The following is a 21646-nucleotide window of genomic DNA, read 5'->3' as shown; positions in this document are numbered from 1 at the left end:
CTACAGTGGCTAGCAATTTGAGTTTAAAGTCGGGCAAGATAACTCAGGAAATTTGTATGTGCGGCCTGTCGATCACGGCCTCATAGAGCAAAGATAACTCGCTAAAGGCATAGAACTGGTTAAGGCATTATATTATGCCATAATGTTTTGTAAGTTTTGTTAAGTCCTAACTTAGGTAGATTTACCCTCGGCAGTAATACCTAAGCTGTTTACTACACCGTGCATGGAAAATTGATAAACAGTCAAACTTGGTTATCACGATCACAGAAATAGCAAGATCTCGGATGTAATGAGAAAACATTTGTTGAAATTTTAGTTTATGATTTTCTCCATACATTTATTCACTTTTATAACGAGCTACTAGCTACTTGCCGGGTATACCGAGCAGAACTGTTAATCTGTCTAAGCAATAAAAGCCGACCGAGCAGTTAACTAGACCGATGCCGCCGGATCGGATTAGATTTATGACACTAGTAAAGTGTCTACGTACCTAATTGGTGTTTTCGCCGACAACATTGAATAAGTATCCACTCATATGGCTGAAATTGCATGTAAAAAATCCAAGCTTTGTGAAGTCAGTAGGTACCTACCAGCGCCGGCGACTCAGCACTTCAATACAATAAACAACTTCTTTTGTAGTTTATGAATGCCATGCTTGTTTCGGGGATTTTTACAATGGTTTTCAGATTTTTTATGTTCTTTGCTTAACACATTGATCGCCAACTAGTTTTACATAAAAAGTTAAAAAATGATTATTTGTTTCTAAGGTATTATTTGATAGGTTATGAAAGAATTTAATGTTTTTTTTCATTTTGATGATTTTTTTACGTAAATATTGGTTTTTATGATGTGCCGGCCACATGTGTCTGTCGCGGCGCCAACAAGTTAATTCATTCTATTGCGCCGGGCCGGCCATTTCTCCGGTCACCTGTCCATATGTGTTGACGAGAGCATGGTGCCATTTTGCGGTCGAATTATATTTAGATTTAGATAGTATAATAAACAGAAAAGGCACAAATACGGAATATAATTTTCAAATTGGGTAGTACAATACCTGGATACACATAAACTCGAAATATACGTATACATACCTTATAATCATTTTTGTTATTCTATTTTTTTATTATTTACATATTTTTTATAACTTACATTTTTTTAATCTATTTAATTTTTATTTTTATATCAATAAAAACACATTTACAATTTAAAAGGAAACCTTTTTTTTTCATTACGTACATTCTTTACATTAGTGAGCCTATATTTTGTGACTGGGAAGACATATTTTCAGGCCAAGTGGCAGTAATATACAGAAGGGCCATGCCGGTCACCGCGTGTCGAAAAAAGCACTGCGTGCGTGCCCGCCGGCTCTGTAGAACAACTCTAAGGCAGGTCTTCTTTGCCAGTCACCGGTGACCCCCATGGCCCCCTGAACGTAATCCAATGCCGGTCACCGGTGACCCCCATGGCGATCAACGTGTTAAATAGAACGTGGCGCGAAAAATGTTTTATCACAATATAACGAGTAATGCTTATAACAAGCAAATTCAGTCAGTCTCATCTTCCTCGTAATAACCAAGTTCAACTGTAGTTGATTGAGTCATAAAAATATTCTTGTAAGTAGTTACATAAGTACCTAATAATAATATTATTAATACCAAAATACATTATTAAAGTCATAGGTTATCAATCTTTGATACGGGTATTGAGAAATATATAATTTATTAGTAATACTAAAATTCTGTCAGACGTTTGCAAGTCAATACGAGTACCACCTCAAATTTGCATTTAGAAAGTATCCCCTATACTACACTTCGTCTGAGTTGGCTAAACTCCTGCCCACACCAAAAATGATTAATACCCGGGTGCCAACCCAAAATTACCCCCCCTCAAATATAAAACTATTTTTAATTGGGGGGGGGATTATTCATTTTTTTAGATATATCAGGGGGGCAGAAAGTTTGAACAGACACCCGGGTGGCAGCACACTTGGCACGGCCCTGGTTGGAATGTGTAAAAGGATGGCAGCGGAGGGAACTTGCAGCAGACATTAGGGATACGAGATATTTCCTGGAGGCAGCCAAGACCCACAATGGGTTGTATTGCCAATGATGATGATGATGAATGACTTAACGATGAATCACGTCATAGTTAAATCTGTACCAATCCTGGACAAATTACATATATTTTTATGTAGCTTGCCAGTTGAATCTATAATAAATATTCTGTATATTATAAATAAATATGAGATAATGGAAAATCCATAATATAGTATAGTTATAGGTCCGCACACAATAGGGGGTTTTCAGGTTCGGACCCCCCCCCCTCGAAAAATATACAAAATGGAATGTTACTCATTCTTCATTACGACCTCATGGCTGTAGATCGTGACTCAAGTGATTTGGCTGTCGAACGCCCTTCTTAGTTATAGCGGCAGTCCATGTGTTTATCATTGGATTCAAAGTATGGAGTGTTATAGTATGGGGAATGTACCCGAAAAATGCGGAGGGGGGGGGCGCGCGATTGATCGTCGAGAAGCTATAAGTAGTTGGCTGGTAAATGATAGCCTCTGATAACCTGATAGATTTCATTAACCCTGCCTACTCCTACCACACTAAAATCAATTATAGATTATGGAAATTTTTCATGAATTCAAGAATGAAAACCTAACCTAACCTTACCTAACTTAATAATCCAGTATATCGGCTATTTTCAAAATTTGTTTGCCGCTGGCTTCCTATAAACCGACAAGAACCGTGTTTTATTTAAACATGAATTCTTTTTCTGTACTATACGACCTAGAGGTTGGACGGTCTTTAATAGACGACCTGACGACCATATATTATTTCCGATACAACATTTAACGGTGAAGTGTGGTATTGCGAACTGCATACGTATGCATAGATAATTGGGTAAAATTCGCTGGCAAACTACATTGTAGTTTTTTTTGTACAAAACACTAGGTACGTCTGTTATTTAATTTAATCATATTATCATGTACCGAAAAATCATATTTATACTTTCAATATAGCTCCATAGCAAAAAAAAAATTCAGACCTGCTTTATACTAAAAAAATCATTTTATTATTATGAAACTATGAAATAATACAATTATTACATCTGACATAATAATATGTTCTTGACGCGACAGATGGCAGCAAAGTTGAAGTCTTTTTATTATTAGGAATAATTTTTTTGTTAGTGTCAGTGTCATATTAGTCTATGTTCAGTGTATTTCATCAGGTAGTGGAGTGTCATTTGAATGTCAACATTCATTTAGGTTAAAATAATCATATTGCTAAACAAATATGATATCCAAAACAGCATTATCAATAATTGGTTATTGGGTGATTTTAACTGGTGTTTCTGTCAATGCAAGAATTGTGAATATTTTGGAAACTGATTACTTGGAGACGACTCTTTTTGTTGAAAGTACTTTGCCAATACCAAATAAGATACGATACTCAGTGACTGAAACTTTGGTAAGTACATATCATTATTGAATACCGGTATTCTAGCACTTCAGCACATTATCAATACTTACAGTTAAAAGATAAACCTATTGTCATTGAAAATAGAACGATATTTACCATTCCAGCTGTCTATTATTTTTCAACCATCAAAAAATATCGACCGATACTTCAACACATTTCTTTTGATACAATAGAAATAGATACCAGTAGCAAAAGATGGAAGTAGGCTGTTAATATACGCCATAAATAGTGCACATTAAACTTTGTTAGTCATACATATTTGTTTTTATTGAACTAAGACTACAATTTACAAATGGTATTGGTTAGATTTTAAAAATCAATTAAACCCTGCCTAAGTCAAATCATAATAGTATTGGTATATTTTGGGCAATATGACAAAATTAAACACACTTTTTCATTCATACTTCGTTGTTTTCGTTGGATTAAGACTACCTACATAATATTATGACACATATTGTTGGTTCATTTTTTTAAATTCATTAAGCTCTGCCTAAGCCAAACTATAATAGAGACATAATATTATTCTATCTATAAAATATCCAAAATTATGTATGATTTAATTGCATAATTTTAGATATTTTTTAGATAGACAAGTATTTTTTTACTATTATCTATTATGCCTTGGTTTTTGCAGGGTTTACTTGAATTTTACTACTAAAACTTTACAAACCATCACCATCTGTAAATATTTGTAGTCTTATTTCAATGGAAATAAATATGTATGAACAGTGACGTCTCTAGACAAAATGCCGCCCCCGGGCAATGCCATAGTAACGCCCCAATTTTTATACAGTATTTTTTTATCATCCGTTCATGTATCGTTTCTGGTTGTCGACGTCCAAGGTCAACGGAAGTAAAGTAGACATCGCGAACCCGACAAAAAAAAATTCAGTCCTGTTAAACCTTTTATGTTAATTAATACATTTTGTGTCCAAGCAGTGAGCTGATTTTTTATGGAAAAATATTTTGGTTATTAGGTACTAAGTTTAGGTAGCTATTTCTATATAGATCAAATATTGATTCTCCTTGGTTTGCCGCCCTTCGAGTGACTGCCGCCCCCAAGCGACGCTCAATCTGCCTACCCATACGGGACGTCACTGTGTATGAATGACAAAGTTTAGTGTGCACTATTTATGGCGGATCTTTACAGCCTACCTCTACCCTTCGCCACTGGTAGGTAGGTATGTATTATACATCAATACTTTTCAATCAATCAACAGCAGGTCAACCGATACATTTTCCTTTCATGGAATATGTTAATGCTGCTTGAAGTGAGTGCTTGAGTGTGAAGTTCGATAGTTTTGACAGAAAATAATATGACGTAGTTAGAACGACACCGAGCGAGAGAAAACAATGCAATATGCTTCATGTAAGAGCAGTTAGAAATAATTTCGGTAACAAAAATTAAATTTATGGTAAATGTGCCGCAGGTGCCCGCATGAGTTTTTATAACTTTCTTTTTACACCAAACCCAACCTACTGATACACCCCTGTTACAGGCGGGCTTCTCCCGGTGTAAAATAATCATTTAGTAGTCATAAGTCGAAACGTAACACTGACCTCTAGAAATGGCTTCATAAAACATCTAATCTGATTCCTTGCTCAACTACGTAAATTTTTTTTTATTCATAAGTAAAAGCCTTTGTCCGGTGCGTGAAAATCACTTACTGGGCGGAGGTGTAATTAAGATAGATTTTAAAGTATAAATGATGATGGATGAAAGAGATAATTTTAAGATTAAATATAAGTATTCAAATATAATAAATTTTGCCGGCAACGTTAAAATCTCCGCGCGCCTGCGCCGAGGTGGTCCTCGTGATTCGTCAAATCAAAAGGATCACGCAATAAAATTTGGCCAATCACGAGAGTCCTTTTTGCTCATCGGCGTGGGTACGGGAAATTTAAAAAGAAAAGAAAAGAAAGTTAGTAAGCGTCCCTTTTCCAACACGGACGGACCTACGAAACTTATTGTAAAAACAAAATATATAAACCTGTAAAGAAAATTTAAAATATAAGATAATACCAAGTTACGCACGAGACAGACGTGGTTTCATTTAATTTCTCCTCAATTTAAAAAAAAATATCTTTTTTTTATGAATCCGGGGTTCGATGGACACCTGAGCTAGCCGCTGGAACCCTGGATATCTCACTATATTATAACCTAATAAAATTTCAAATTTTAAATTAACAATTATTATTGGATCGAAAAGCATCTGCGCCAACGGAAAAAGGTATTTAATAATATAATTGTCTACATAGAATAAACTGTTTTCATAAAAAAAAAAAATATATGAAAGCTCATGCGGGCATCTGCGGCATAGTTACCAAATTTACCTGAATATGTAATTCATCTGCAGTAGAAGAAATCGCAATTTGCGCCATTTTAAGGTTAAGTTGAACTACAAAGCCTGGTTGGGAATCACCCCTTTATACTGTTCAGTGGCGAAGGGTGGAGGTAGGCTGTTAAGATCCGCCATAAATAGTGCACATTAAACTTTTTCAGACATACATATTTGTTTTCATTGAAATAAGACTACAATTTACAGATAGTGTAGGTTAGATTTTAAAATTCAATTAAACTCTGAGAAACCAAGCCATAATAGATATTAGTCAAAAAATACATGTCTATCTATAAAATATCTAAAATTATGCAATTGAATCATACATAACTTTGAGTATTTTATAGATAGAATAATATTTTTTATTTATTATAGTTTGGTTTACGCAGGGCTTAATGAATCAAAAAAAAGAACCAAAAATATGTGTAATATGTAGTTTTAATCCAACGAAAACAAATAACTATGAATGAAAAATTGTACACAATTTTGTCGTATTGCCCAAATTAGACCAAATCTATTATGGTTTCGTTTAGGCAGGGTTTAATTGATTTAAAAAAACTAACTAATACCATCTGTAAATTGTAGTCTTAGTTCAATAAAAACAAATACATATGACTAACAAAGTTTGGTGTGCACTATTTATAGCGAATCTTAACAGCCTACCTCCACCCTTCGCCACTGATACTGTTATTTAGTGATAATGATTATTTTTTTCCATTAGCTTTTTATGGAAAATGAAACAATTAGTTTTACTAATTCGGATTTCACCAAATACAAAATACTGGAGACGGATAAAACAGACAAAGCAATCTCATGGTTTGCCGACAAGCATGGAAACACAATTTCTAACAGCAGTGGACATTTAATTTTTAAATCGAGAGATAGAAACAATCCCATCCGCCATTTTGTAAGTTATTTTGAATTTTATCACAGCTATTAATGTGATTTTTATGATAAAAATTAAGAAAAGATCAAATTTATAATTATTATAATCACCACCCAATAATTTTGACTACCAAGGCATAACGAAAAGTTTAAAGTAATGTCTCACATGTTGAATACGTCAATGTGATGTCATCGTTATTTAACACAAACAACATAACACATGTTGCCAAATGGAGTTCCGCAGATTGGTTGAATGCGACTATTTCATTTGAAAAAAACATCTGGCTATTGCAATCGACAAGTTGCATCATTCTCGGGTTCAGAAGCCGAAGGGTCGAAGTCACAAACAAACACCTACGAAATGGTCATTCCTATACTGGCTCGCCGATCACCGCATTCAAATATCAATAAGTGTCGAAGGCTACGCGTGACTGTCACTAGGTATATGTGTGCGGTGTTCACAAGCAACACTGGATATCAGTTCTCGGAAGGTTTGTTCGGCACACGAGACGAGTTTTTATGTGACAGCCGGCTAATGTATTACAACACGATTTTAGTGTGGTCCATAGCAAAATAATTATTCTTTGTTGACACATTGAAAAATACAGTCCAGTGAAAGAAGTGTGATTGATTGTTTCTTGAATTATTGTAGTAACAGTCCTTAAGATTTCGACACGCAAATCTTGCCAGGCGGAAAAAAAAATTCGTTTATGCCAAATGTGTTGTCAAAAATTGTATTTTTCTCTTTTCTCCCTATATCTCTAATTTTACATGTATTTTATAAAAAAAAATGTGTTAGATTTTTTTGTTATATGGCCTTTCTAGCTATCAAATTATTTTTTCCCCGAGACGGAGCGATAATTTTGATGATTTTATGAACCGGAATGGTGCGCTCCGATGGTGCATTTCGAGTCCTGGATATGACCTAGTTACAAGCAAACATCGCATTAATATAGTGTTATTCACCAATGTGTATCATTCAATATGGAAAATAATCTTAAATATTTTTCATGCGATATGATTTATATTTGCTTTTAAATTGAATGTCTTTAAAATTTATCTCTTCCTCCGTAACGTTTTTAATTTCTAAATCTGAATTTGTTAAAGGTGAAACTAAAATTGGAATATTTTTGTAAAGGTTTATCAATATTTATCAAGTAATTACTTAACGTTTTTTATTTGGAGATCTTTGATAAAATAATATTAAAAAAAGAAATGACGATACATATGCTGCAGAAACTTCATTGTGAGCCATTGTTGTTGTCTCTTAAGTCTGTGTACCTACGCACAAAATACATCGGCCTCACTTGCCCAGCAACCGGGCAATAGTATCACCATTTTTCTGGCAATTGTATCGGCAATCTGCAAATGGTTGTTCACAAACCCCTTACCAATCGACATGTTCTAGGCATTCAACATCTTTGATCAGCACACTATTTTTTTTCAGGTATCATCCAAAGATAATACCGCTTTAAAAGACCTATCCATAGATAAAAATAGAAGTATAGTATATATAATCGGCATTGACCACTACTGGAACTCTACAGGAAGACTATTAGCTTTTAAAATCAATAAGCCTACAATAACAAACGGCATAATAATAGCAAAGGATACTCTGCATTTCGGAGATAGACTGAAATGCTTATCGGTCGATCAACAAAGTGGCCATATATCACTCATAGAAATGATGCAAGATGCTCGTTGGAGGATGATATTACTGACACCATCAGATTCTAAAATTACCTCTCAACTTTCTGGTGAAATCGACAATGATATTATCATGACGGATTCCAAATTGAGAAATGAATTCAATACGGTTGTCAATGAAATGATGAATAATGTTATTTCAGTTGGTTCTAAGACATGTGATACTCAGGCCAGAATGTTACTCGCAGAAAATCGACAGTTGAGACAAGAGTTATCTATACTTAGCCGAAAACGTCAAAATATTCTCCAAAACTCCATGGTCAAGTTTACTCCTACTGATGATGCATTGTTGTTTGAAGCAGCTAAATCAGTGGATGAAGGCTTTCAAAAACCGTTTAAATCTTTTGTGAAGATGGTTGAAAGAAATATTACAAGCATGTTAGATGGGAAAACGGTCAAATGGTAAGAATATTTCATACAACACATGTTTAATTTGCACATACATAATTTGAAACACACCAGAAATGTACATATTAAAAAATCGAATATGGTTTACTGTGTAAGAGATGTGTTTTTAGAGAAAACTCCATATTTTGGGAAAATCAATCTAACTTAAATATATATATTTAAGTTAGATTAAACATACATAATTTTGAAAACACTTCTGGGAAAATATATTATAGCCAATAGAAAAAATCTTTTTGTAAAAGGTAAGACCTGCATCTCTCGCCGAGATTACTGATTAAATTTGTCGCAAATCATTTGCAGATTCATTTGTAGCATGTCTTACATGACGTGTGCTTTGAGATTTATTTAGTAAAAACTGAAATAAAAACACCTTGCATAAATGTTACATGCGTAAAATATGTGGTTTATGCAATGAACAATCATTATTACAATAAACAATCATGCAACATCGCAAATAACAGTAGATATGTGTTTTAGTAACTGAAACAGAGAATTCTTGCCAACTATACTGAAACTGTTTAAGAATTGCTGTCAAATGTACATTTACTCTTTTCAATCTCTTTCAAACTAGGACGCCTATATGAACATAATTTCTGTAACAGGTTGGATGATGGTAATTGTCAGGTTGAAGCAACGACCACATTCACTACACCAAGATCAACAAGATCCCTGACTCCAGCTATCAAGAAGTGTGGAGAGCTGAGTGACTTTCCAACAGATAACCTATTTCCATGGACTGTGGCGATTTTAAAGTGAGTTCTTAAGATCTAAACATCACCTTTAGCGAGAAAATGAGTGGTAAATCATAACAATATGTCATGTCATATTTTTTTACAAACGGTAGAATACCCAGTAGATATTGTGCTTATTTTTTTACAAATATTTTTACAGTAGTCTTGATTACAATTGAAATAGCTAATTAATTACAAACTTGTAATACCTCGAAGTGCGTATAATACATGAGATTTAATTTGCATTGCAGTAGCACAGGTGATAGAGCATTCACCCGGAGCAATAAAAAAATTTGAGGTTCGTCTCACACTTGGTCTAACTTTTTTTCTAGGATTTTTCTAATAATATGTATGATTTTTGAGGTATTTTATAATTAATTAATATGTATTTTCAACATGGTTTTCCCTAACCACTGGATGCTATCCTATTTTGTTCACATTGAAACCACGCCATACAAACTACCCTTGTGGGTACGTTAAAGTGCCCACCACCACCTGTCATATATGCACAACCGTGGATATGCACGGCCGCTTTCTATGACGCTTTAAACGTGTCTGAAAGAAGTGATTTTAAGTGCTCATTCCGTCCCGAGACGGAGCCGCACGGAACTGATGCTGCAACCATGCACCGTAGTGCTTAAAGAAGAAAGTTAAGAAAGAAAATTTTTGTTTTTTGGACTGGCTCTGCTGTCCGCTGACGTTAAGCGCCTTGTGTACCCGCACACTGAGTGTCACGAATTGAAATGGATGAGTCTACAGAAGAGTCGGGACTATCCCGCTCCCCATACGACGCTGCAAATTTCTCAAATGCCGCAAAGTTAGCCTCGGTTGCTACCAGATCTCCATGACCAATTGGGCCCGTGTGAGGACGGACCCTGGCAAACAGCTCCGCTCGTTCGAATTCCATAAGCGGGCAATCCCAGAGGTTGTGTTCAACATCTTGGTGGTCATGCCCGCAGGTACAACCCGGCCCATCTACTATCAAGCCAAAGTACGTGAGCAATCAAGATTTAACCGTTTCTATGCCTTCAGTGAGTTATCTTGCTATGAGGACATGATTGACAGGCCGCACATACTCGGGAGTTATCTCGTCCGACTTTAAGCTCAAATTACTAGCCACTGTCGATTGATTTGCATAATATAAAAAATTAAACACAGTGATATTTGTTTGAATAATTATGAAATACTAAACCACCAATTATCGATATCACAGCGAATTTAGTAAGAGCTTCGCTCTATATTCAACGTGTGTCGTTAAAAATCTGCGGCCTGTCAGATACTGCTATAGTAATATCTTGATTCTTGGAAACGGAGGGTTTTTTGGATTCATGCTGCAGAGGGATGTAATCCAGTCACAACTCGTTTAGTCAAAGTCTTTGTTCCTTACTACCATTATTTCAACCAATAGTTGTTATTGTTCATTTTATATCATTATAAAGCCCGGAGCACAATTTGATTATATATGCGGTAACTTTTATGAAGGCATCAGGTGTGGTATGGTACGTGCAACAGTGACATACGACAACGACTAGTGACTTTACCACTGTGAACAATGTAGTGCCGACTGTTGACAGCATCCTGTCTAGCACAATACTAGAGAAAACCCGGGCAATGCGGACCCTTCGGAAAGGCAATAAAAGCAGAACGGATTAATAAGATAGAATCTTAAAAGCTATTGCCATGGATCAAGGTTTTGAAATTCAGGCCGTAAAATCCAAGTAAAATAAACCTCACCGACTGTCTTCAAATATTGAAAGCGTGTTACATTTATGTGACTTTAATGCATATTATTATGATACAGACATAACTATTGAAAATAACATATTCTAATATTCTAACACGTGCTTAAGTTTATCGTATATTATTTTCCACACTTCGTAGCATGTTATATCACACCCAGTAGGGTAATCCAGATCCCATTAATTTTGTGTTCTCTGACTAAAACAATGTCTATTGCCCGAAAGTGAATAGTTGTTCAAATCAGCATTTTAGTCGGCAACTTGATGTGTAAGACTCGTGGACTCATCTGAGCCATTGGCTCTACCGAAATCTGGTCATCAGAATCATCTTGAATGTAGTATATTCACCAAGCTAAGTATACGCATCAATTTCTATCATCATTTTGATTTTTATACTTGAATACGTGTATTAATTAACGCGCTAAGTACCAAAATAATAAAAACTGACATTTTCATAGAAAAATGTTCTACATACCAACGCCAATAACTTCAACTATATAAGTGCCTCAAGCAAGTCAAAAAAATACAGCAAAATAATTAAACCTGTCGACGTTGTAAGTCCGTTGGCGTGTTTTATTTATAATTGTGTAGGTAGCACTGCAGTAGTCAACGGCATTCAATATAAAATAGCTGACGATGGTGTGTTGACACTTGCGAGTTCTTAATACATAAAATTATAGAAGCTGCCGTGATTGCTTCACACTGTAAAACTACATTTTTCAAAAGGTCTGCTTCATGAAATTTTACTACAATGACTCGGTATTTTGTAACTACAGGCAATACTACTTTTTGGTACTTAGAGCCTTATTTAATACACATATTCACTTTGGCTTCTTTGCTATGATGGGATCAGCTTTGCTTAAACCAGGGGTTACTCGAACTATCATTACTCGCATATAACTAGCTTCACTTTGAGCAACTTAATTGATATCTGGATTAAACGGATATCATATCCGCTTTACCTATACCTATCAGTGGCGAGGGGGTGGAAGTAGACTGTTATAATTCGACATAAATACTGCACACTAGTCAGTCACAATTATTTGTTTTCATTGAACTAAGAATACAATTTGAAGATGGTGCTGGTTAGTTTTTAATATTCAATTAAACCTTTATTTATTCGTTTTTCTTTTTTAACCATTAACTCTCCAATATATTCTTTCCGCTTAATATTTGATCTAATTTAATTTGATTTATTATACTTTTGTGTCCGCCTGTTATTGGGACCATCACATATTCTTAAATTCTATATTCTTATTTTACTTATTCTCTGTGAATGATCATTGCTGGTTGACCTAAATAAATAATAAAAAAGGCAAAAAGGCAAAAAGTTAGGCAGAAGGGCTTAACCCTCGTTTTTTCGAAAAGTGCTTTTATTTAAGGCTATACCTCAGTTGAGGCATGGTCTAAAAAGATCGTGGCTAGGTGATGCGCTGATTGCGGGTCGAATGACGAATGACGCATGCCGAACGAAATATAATTTTTCATATAAATCCAACATGCGTCCATTTAATGTTCTGTTTATTGTTCTATTAGTAACAATAATAATATATTCATTGACATGTTTTCTTTTTCAAGTAAATGTGTATCGTTTTTAGTCATCTTTACACGATTTAAGAATTAATACCTCTGTCGCCATCACGAAACAAATTGACGTATTCACACCTCGACGTTCGGTCTCCGAATGCCAGCGAGTCCAAAATTTCGTCCCGCCTATAGTTGAAAATTATTTGCTGTTTCACTGATGTATCGTCTTAATATTTACATGCTGTGTAAAAGGAAGTAAGCCGCAAATGTTGAATCATTATGTAAATTCATTTTTTAATTTGGAAAGTTAATGGATCTACCAAAATTATGTTTAGGAAAAAGGAGTCCATCCTCATACATAACATAATTATACACTCAAGTAATATTTTGTGGTGAGGCAAAAGGCGATAGGCGGCGTCCTCCATTAGTGTATGAAAATATTTTTTAACAGTTTACTGAACACTGCCGGCCGTTTAGGTAAATATGCACCATAGATAAGAAGTACGCCACTTGCCATACTTAGCCATTAACTGATAGGTACTGTTGGTTTTGATAACTGACTGTTTTTTTCGCTTTACAGGCGGCCCTCGACTTTCACGCGTATTTGGTTCCTGAAAATGTGTTCAAATGTTGAACGTTCTAAAGTTAAAAAAACAACAAAAAGTGTACTTTAAAGTATTTATTTGTCAATAGGTAGGTAAAATAAAGTTAACGCGGCATACCTATTAGCAATCAGGTGTTTTCTTTATAAACTCATAAATAAAAAAGAGTTGAATACCACCATTTTATGTATCTGAGAAGGTGACGAGGAACTGAGGAGAGAGGAGCGACTGCATGGAAGCGCACAGTTTTTGCATTATCAACTTTAAGAAATGTACGAAATAGCGAATTGTGCGAAAGTATGAAGTTCGAATGTCGAGGGCCGTCTTTATAATATATAAGACGCCCACAATAGCCGAGCAGCTTACACGTCAGTTTATTATTATACTACATTTAGTGGGTCCCAGATTTGAATCCAAGATCTGGCAAATACACGTCATATTGTTTTTCAATTTGTGTTGCGAAACAAAAATCTTTTAATACAAACCTCCACTCTGTGAAAAAATATAAGACAATATACCGAAATGGTTATAAACCTAGCAACAATAATTGTTCAAAATTACGACATGAATTTGTTATGTGGTTGGCTCGAAGAATGATTTTTACACGTGTCGTTTGCCAATTAAGTCCACTGTAAAAAAATAGATTTACTGTTTCAAAATGTATTTAATTGTCCATCAAAATTTTCTATCATATTTAACTTGGTATTTGTAAAATATTGTCAATGCGTGCATAATTTGAGAGAGTCTTGGGTGTCCACTGTGGTAATACGTTGCGCGCATAGATTTTTTTTTAAATCCTCACAACATCGATCGACGAATCATAAATTTTAAAATCTTGTATGTTTCAGACCTCCACTGCCGTATACTTTCTTATGCTACGGTACTCTGATTCATCCGAAAGTAGTGATTCCATCACCAAACTGTCCGATGGACTCGATTCCATGCGACCAATTAATTGTAAGAAGTGGAAAAATGCTGCCAAGTCAAAGAAACACAGCTATCCCAAACCTCGAGAGAAAGGTTTTAAAAAATCTAAATGGTAAGTAAATGTATAATACAATCCAGCATTGGTAAAGACTCGGTACTAAACGATTATGTAGGTTTTACCTTAATGTGTAAAACATGTTTCAATAATGAGAATTATTGCCCTGAACAGTGCAAATTGATTAATGTACTAGCAATATCTATAAAAATGGTAAGTATAAAATTGTTCTTGTATACTTAAATAGAACTACATGTCTTGCTATCAAAATGTGATATTGTTTTTGGTTAATACAGGGGTAGTTAACATTTTTATACCTACTGCCCACTTTTGTATCTCTGTTAGTAGTAAAATTTTCTAACCGCCCACCGGTTCCACAGTAATGGTGATTTATAAAGTAGGGAAGTAACTTTACTTTATAAAATTTATAAAGCAGAGTTACAGCAAGTTAAAGCATAATAAAAATTACTTACCAAATACTTTATGTTAGACTTTCTCTAAGTTTGGCAGAATAAATCTTTATAAAACAACTTACTGTAGTTAAATTTAATAAAAGCATGAAGTCTTATAAAATTACAAATGAAATGAAAATATTTTTAAAACCCCTACCGCCCACCATGAAAGCTGCAACGCGCACTAGTTGGCGGTAGGGACCAGGTTGACTACCCTGGGTTAATTTATTGTTTTAGTTGGGTACGACAGCCTACTGCTCAATGATGCTTTTGATGAGATGCCTGGAAGAAGACCTGCTTGTTTCCCCAAAGAAAGAATCCCTCCGCCGCCAGAATCGCAATGTTTTGCTTTGGAGAATGATGGTCATAATAATAATTACAAAGTGGTAAGAATTTTTTTTAAGGTTGTTTTGAAAAAATAGCATCGTTAGAAATTGACATTTTTACAAACCGGAGCATTTGATAATTTTGGTATATACCTACGTAGTCTACATACATACATGGACAAATGCATCAGTCTTTATACTTCTGATACGCTGATACCCGATGAAGATCTCCCACAAGAGACCACCTCAAGGGGCTGACCGAACTATCAACTTTCCCAGAAACACTTGCATAGAAACAGCCTATTTCCACTTTAATTTTGCACTGCAGCCTACTTCAACTTGTCAAAAGCATCACAGCCTACTTCTACCTGGAAAGTTAGAAGCACTGTAGCCTGCGTCCATCCTTCGCAGCGCTCGCAACCCTCAGCCAAGAACAGCCTACCTCCACTCAAATTTTGCTAACTTCAGACATACGCGAAGTTGCCGAAAACGGCCGCTCGAGATAGCACCACCACGATTCAAAGAGATCCGACGGTAAAACAGAGAGGTTCGCTACCCACAGACCGACACCAAAAAACCAAGCCGCCATTACCTTCTTCCCGCTTCGACTGTCTCCCCAGAAGGTCTACATGTCGCGAGCCCTTGCCGATAAGCATGGCCGACTACCCTGGAGGGAAATCGGCCTGCGAGATATTCGTTAAAATACGCCGCGTCGGCCTCGCATTTTTTTTGCCGCATTTCACAGCCAAACTAGCCCCAATTACCTACAACCAGCGATGCCGCATCTGCAGCCCACCAAGACGCCATCACCTAAAGCCAACCACGCCGCTTATGCCCACGTGCCAAGCCGCAAGCATCTCCAGCAAGCCAGCCGCATTTTCCCCGCTTGAAACTTGTTTGCGAGATATGGGAAAAATACATTTGTTAAGTCTACACCGTGCGTTTCTGTCACTCCAATCTCATTCTTCAAGCGTAAGCGAGACGCAATGTAGTCTTTTTATGATGCAAGTTCATAGATAATCGGTAAACGACAAAATGTTCTGTGCGATGTTGTTCATATTTCTTCTGGCAGGTTCGCCACTATCTTTATACAGTGCATGCGCACCGCCATCCAAGTATCAATTATTGCGTGAAGCAGAAGCTTCTGAACTTTTTTGATTCATGCATGCAATCTTGTAACTTGCACGATAATACGTGTTTACGCGTGCATTTTCTTGTTATGACCGTGATAATACGTACTGTCAGCAGTAAATTCGTGCACAGTATATAAGTGCACCGACAAAAGATGGATCGCTGTGAGCGAGCTTCAAGCTGTTTGCGGCAGGCTCGCAAACTAACTGTTTAACATTCATACCAGTTACTGTATCTGCAACGGTTGCAGTTACGGCTCGCTAATGAGAACCCAGCTTTAAGCAAGGCATGATGTCACTAATTTTAACATTGTGTTTTTTCTGTGAAATCTAAATCGGTATTATTAAAAAATAAATTATTGATAAATGCGTATCTTTTGTTTATTTTGGTAGAATGTAAATATTTTATGACTGTATTAAACTGTTTGCAGGCCCAATTTTTAATTTTTCTATGAATTGCTTGTGTCACTTGCAACAAAAGAAGTCGGTACTGCCTATATAGAATATCTGGGAAAGACTACAATAAATTTGTTTGTGCGTTTTCAGGTTGCTTTCCCAGCTAAAAGTATTGTGTCCTGTCCATCATCAGTAGCTGATTCAAGATTCGTTTGTATCCCTAATGACATCTGTCGCGCTAAGCAGTTTGAAGCTGTTTACTGTCCAATGGTATGTAAAAATCAATTTAAATCTGTTCACTATTACAATGAAGTATTAAGCATAGAGTAAGAAACAAATGAAATTCTTCTCCATAATAAATTTGTTAGTGCTTTCTTATCTGAAATGAAGCAAACTGAAAAATACATCTGCCTGCTGCATAATTTCATTTCTGTGTTTTAAAACGTTTTGACTGTAGAAACTGTTGACATCCTAAGAAACACATTGCCCGAATAGGTCAAAAACATGAACACACATTAAAAATGTATGTTATATAAAATTATTTTTTCAACTACACACACCATCGTCATCTGTGGTCTAACTTAATAATCAAAGGTGTCCTAGTCAGAGTCTACCAAATTTAACAAATACATTCTACTTGGAAGAGATTGTAGACCTCCTAGTTGTATCGTACTTGCCATTCTTGCCCTTCTCATATAGGTGCAATTGAAGCGTCTAATTACAAAAAGCGACAAGTCCACAATTCAATATTTTCGGGAAACAACGTTTTTATGTTTCAATATGTTTCAAGCTTCAATTATTTGTTTTAACATGAGATAATTTTTTCCGTTGTATTCTATGTCGAAATTAGAAACAAATGGCAATTTGTTTCAGCCGATAAACTCTTAAATGTAATTAATATAGGCAAAATAAAATTGGACGTAGCGCTATTTGTACCTCACTTTTTAATTTACTCCGCATAAGGCACATATTTCCGTGGTACTGTCATGAGTTTACCAGATGCTACAGCATGGGAGACGCCCTTTTCAATATTGAACGTACCCTTATTGATTGACTTAAACATGCGCGAAATCAACCAAGCTTTAAATAATATCGTCTCTGTTCTGGCAGAATACACTAACTGGAGAATACTAGTCGTGAGTAATTTGACTTTGAAGTTGTTAAAAAGTTTGAAATAATGGTCTGTCATGTGAGTTTATTAAGTAATCGTAAAAAGGATGTCTTTAAAATAAAGACTGTTTATTTATTAAGAAGGTTTTCAGACGGTAAAGTTTGAAATAAGGAACATTTTGGTACTAACTCAATATGTAATTTTTTCGAATAAGTGTCTTCTGCCAGTAGAGTGACGATAAGAAACAATGACTTGGCGCTTTTCGTAATAAATCCAGAATTAAAATATTTTTTTCGTAGGGTTATGTCGCGTTTTGAAATTTATAGATTAATACATATATCGTGTTAAATTATACAAAGAATACATGCGTATTTTTTTCTCGATTTTGACCAAATGTGGACTTATCGCTTTTTGGAATTAGACGCCTCAATTATCTTATGTGGCACCTTTCTCTCAAATAAATCGAGGACACACTCATTGGCCTTGGTCAGACTTCAATACTTCGACTCATAGGTGAATATTGATTGAATCAGCACCACATCAGAATTTTTGTACAACGAAAGAAGATTCGATTACTTACTCAAGTGATAAAGCAAAGCGCATTGGCTGTATTTGAAATGGAATTGGATGTATTTGAAAAAGGAAAAAGTTTCGAATAGATTTTTCCTTCAAATGCTATAGGTTTTTTAGTGTACCCCCAATACCTACGAAGAAAGTTGAAAACCTCAGCCATCTACCAGTAGCGGAGGGTGGAGGTAGGCTGTTAAGATTCAACACAAATACTGCACGCTAAACTTTCTCAGCCATACATATTTTTTTTTCATTGGACTAAAACTACAAAGTGTAGGTTGTGTGGGTTGGTTTTTAAAATTCAATTAAACCCTGTGTAAACCAAGCCATAATAGATAATAGTCAAAAACTATGCATCTATCTATAAATATCTAAAATTAAGAGGCCATCCATGGACTGAAACCGTATGCGGTTTAGATCCGTGTGCCATACTAAACTAATGATTTTTGTTCATGAAAATATATTTTCACTAAATTTGTAAGTGTAAGTGTATGGTATAAACGGATACGATCAGATGCTTATCATATTATACTTTGTGAAAAATATTTCCATGAACAGAAGAGATAAGCTTATTATGGCACACGTTTTGAAACCGCATACGGTTTCAGTTCATGGATGGCCTATAAACCATTAAATCATACATAATTTTGGATATCTTATAGATTGAAGAATATTTTTTATTTATTATGGTTTGGCACAATAGCCAAGGCTTAATGAATTTTAAAAAAACTAACCAACACTATTTGTAATATTATGTATTGATAATTCAATGAAAACAAATAAGTATGACAACATAAAAAATGTCGACAATTTTTGCCGGATCGCCAATAACATACCAAAACTATTATAGTTTGGTTAGACAGGATTTAATGGATTTTTAAAAACTAACCAACAGTGTTTTCACATAATAGTCTTAGTACAGTGAAAACAAATGTGTAGTCTAATGTCAATACCCCGTATCTGACCTATATAATGAAAATAACTTTTTGATGTACTAAAACAACAAAAATACTGCCCATCGACTGCGAAATTCCCATATCTGTAGCATTGGCGGCCCTAGGCTTGGACACTTAGTGGGTCATTTTTAAATAAGTACTTAATTACATTATTTGAACTTGGCTTTTCGTTGTATACTTAAAAAACGTATTGCAAATTGGGTTTTCATACATTATAAAAGAAGTGCTAGAAATTGTTATAGATAGGTACCTACTTACCCTTCAAAAAAATGTCCATTTCACATCAAACAATCAAACATATTTAATAAAAACACCGTAGCTTTTTAGCTTCATTTTTCATTTAACTGTCACTGTCAGAAAAGTGTTGTGTACTGTTATGGAACGGTGGAATCATTTATATATTATATAAAACACTTTTTATATTTCCACTGATTTTATTAGAAGGTAAATTTTATGATTAATATAGCAGTAGACATTTTAATCGATAACTTGTATACAATGGTTTAACACAATGAATACAGTAGATGCGTATTACTCTAAGGTTGGATTTAAACTAAACTGCATACAAACATTGAAATTGCATATGAAAATTCCAGACAACAATAGGAAGCGATAACAAATAAGTATAAAAAGGTTTACCAAAACAAAACACGCTCGCTCATTTTATGCTTGTTTCATTTTAACACATTGAAAATATACATCTCTTTCATTTCTGGCAATGACCTAAATGACGCCTAATGCGGCGACAAAATAATATGAAGAAAAAGAAAAAGGCTTTGTGCTTCTCTTCGTCTGACATATGAAAAATGAGAGAGAAAGAGAAATATTCATCAATATTTTATCCCGGCAGATTCTGAAATGTCCCAAGGTATACAATACAGCAACCGATCGTGATTCCTTCTGTTTAAATTTTATACACACGGTTAGCGTGCGTCCCGAGTTGACGAGTTAGCCGATAATTATAAGACATTTTACCTACATCTTAGATTATAAACTACATAGATTGTAAGATATTTATTTTTGGAGGGTCAATGACCAATTGACCTAAGGGAGGAGCCGCCAATGATCTGTAGTTATTTTAACAAAAATGATACAGCCATTTTAATGATTTTCCGTATCTGAAATAAAGAAATAAACCTGTAATAGCCCGTATCTTGCCTCTAAGCTGTCAAGCGTGTTGCATGACGTGTGTTGAATTCAGCTTCAAAATGTCACTTTCGAATCATTTAAAAGGTAAAACAGTATAGTAATATAACAAATTTGGCGGTTTATCTTTATATATATGTCACATTTTATTTTACATTACGGGTTATTGGCATGCTATGTAGGTAGTTACAACATGTGTGAACTATCTACATTCAGATACGGGATATTAAATATTTAGTTTTTTTAGTTTCCTGCAAAATTTGTAAAAAGTCACTTACGGGATATTGACATCAGGCCATCGACGTATGACTGAGGACGTTTAGTGTGCACTATTTCTGTCGGATCTTAACAGCATACCTCCACCCTTCCCTTCGCCACTGCCATCTACTACATACTATATTGTTTTTTTTTTCAGGGTGATACAAGAAGATTTCAAATCTACGCTACTTTTATGTTCAGGAGTAAATACTGCGACACGGTCTTGATCGATCTTAACCAGTATAGCGATCGAATGTTTTCTACGTTTAAAAATCATAATATCGATATGACAGGCTACTCTTGATATGAAAAACATCCTCTGACATAATAGATGATTTGTAATCACTTAAGGGCGGACATGCTCAGCGTGGGTCAAAATGGAGCTTTTTTTTCTATTTTCAAAGCATGATCCTGGACATACCTCAAATGTGGTAGATAATCTATTTATATAATTTTGAAGCCTTATTATCCTTTATATTTATTTTAAACATTTGATGACTGCATAAAGTATTTTTATTACATAAAATAATATTATTTTAAACCTCTCGCTCTAATGTTTTAGAATATAGTCATATTTCAGTACATAAATGTGCAGTGGTGTTAGGATTTTTTACATTTATTAATTTTTAAACGCATTTATAAAACCATCAGTATAATTTATATCGACATTATTATAGTGAAGTATTTACGATAAAATATTATATTGATAATCTCTGTGATCCCAAATTTGACAAGAATTACTCATTTAATTATTCAAAAAATGGGCAAGATTAACACATTTGAAGATAATTCTAAAGATACTCATAAGCTATGTCTTTGACCATTCAAGTATGATAAACATCCTACGAATAATGATTGCTTTATAATAATTATTGACCTAAGGATAAGGT

At 34.9% G+C, this 21646-nt stretch overlaps 1 protein-coding gene across 2 annotated transcripts; it reads left to right on the top strand.

The window, feature by feature from the left end:
- Positions 1–3191: 3191 nt before the first annotated feature.
- On the top strand, positions 3192–21191 carry LOC147066919 (uncharacterized). 2 transcript variants are annotated; one of them, XM_085954702.1, is made up of 8 exons: positions 3192–3479; positions 6552–6737; positions 8163–8824; positions 9433–9582; positions 14278–14468; positions 15101–15249; positions 16866–16985; positions 20914–21191. In XM_085954702.1, the coding sequence occupies exons 1-8, from the start codon at positions 3306–3308 to the stop codon at positions 21058–21060; spliced, it is 1779 nt and encodes a 592-aa protein (XP_085810828.1). In that variant the 5' UTR covers positions 3192–3305; the 3' UTR covers positions 21061–21191. The 2 variants fall into 2 exon arrangements, with proteins under 2 accessions (XP_085810828.1, XP_085810829.1); XM_085954703.1 differs by lacking the exon at positions 6552–6737.
- Positions 21192–21646: the final 455 nt, after the last annotated feature.

The sequence above is a fragment of the Rhyacophila brunnea genome, unplaced genomic scaffold (genome assembly GCF_057557595.1).
Source record: "Rhyacophila brunnea isolate RB1 unplaced genomic scaffold, BYU_Rbru_1.0 scaffold_4, whole genome shotgun sequence".
In the NCBI taxonomy this organism is placed as follows: domain Eukaryota; kingdom Metazoa; phylum Arthropoda; class Insecta; order Trichoptera; family Rhyacophilidae; genus Rhyacophila; species Rhyacophila brunnea.
Note: the sequence above shows the minus strand (reverse complement) of the source record. Positions and strands in the feature narration are given on the sequence as shown.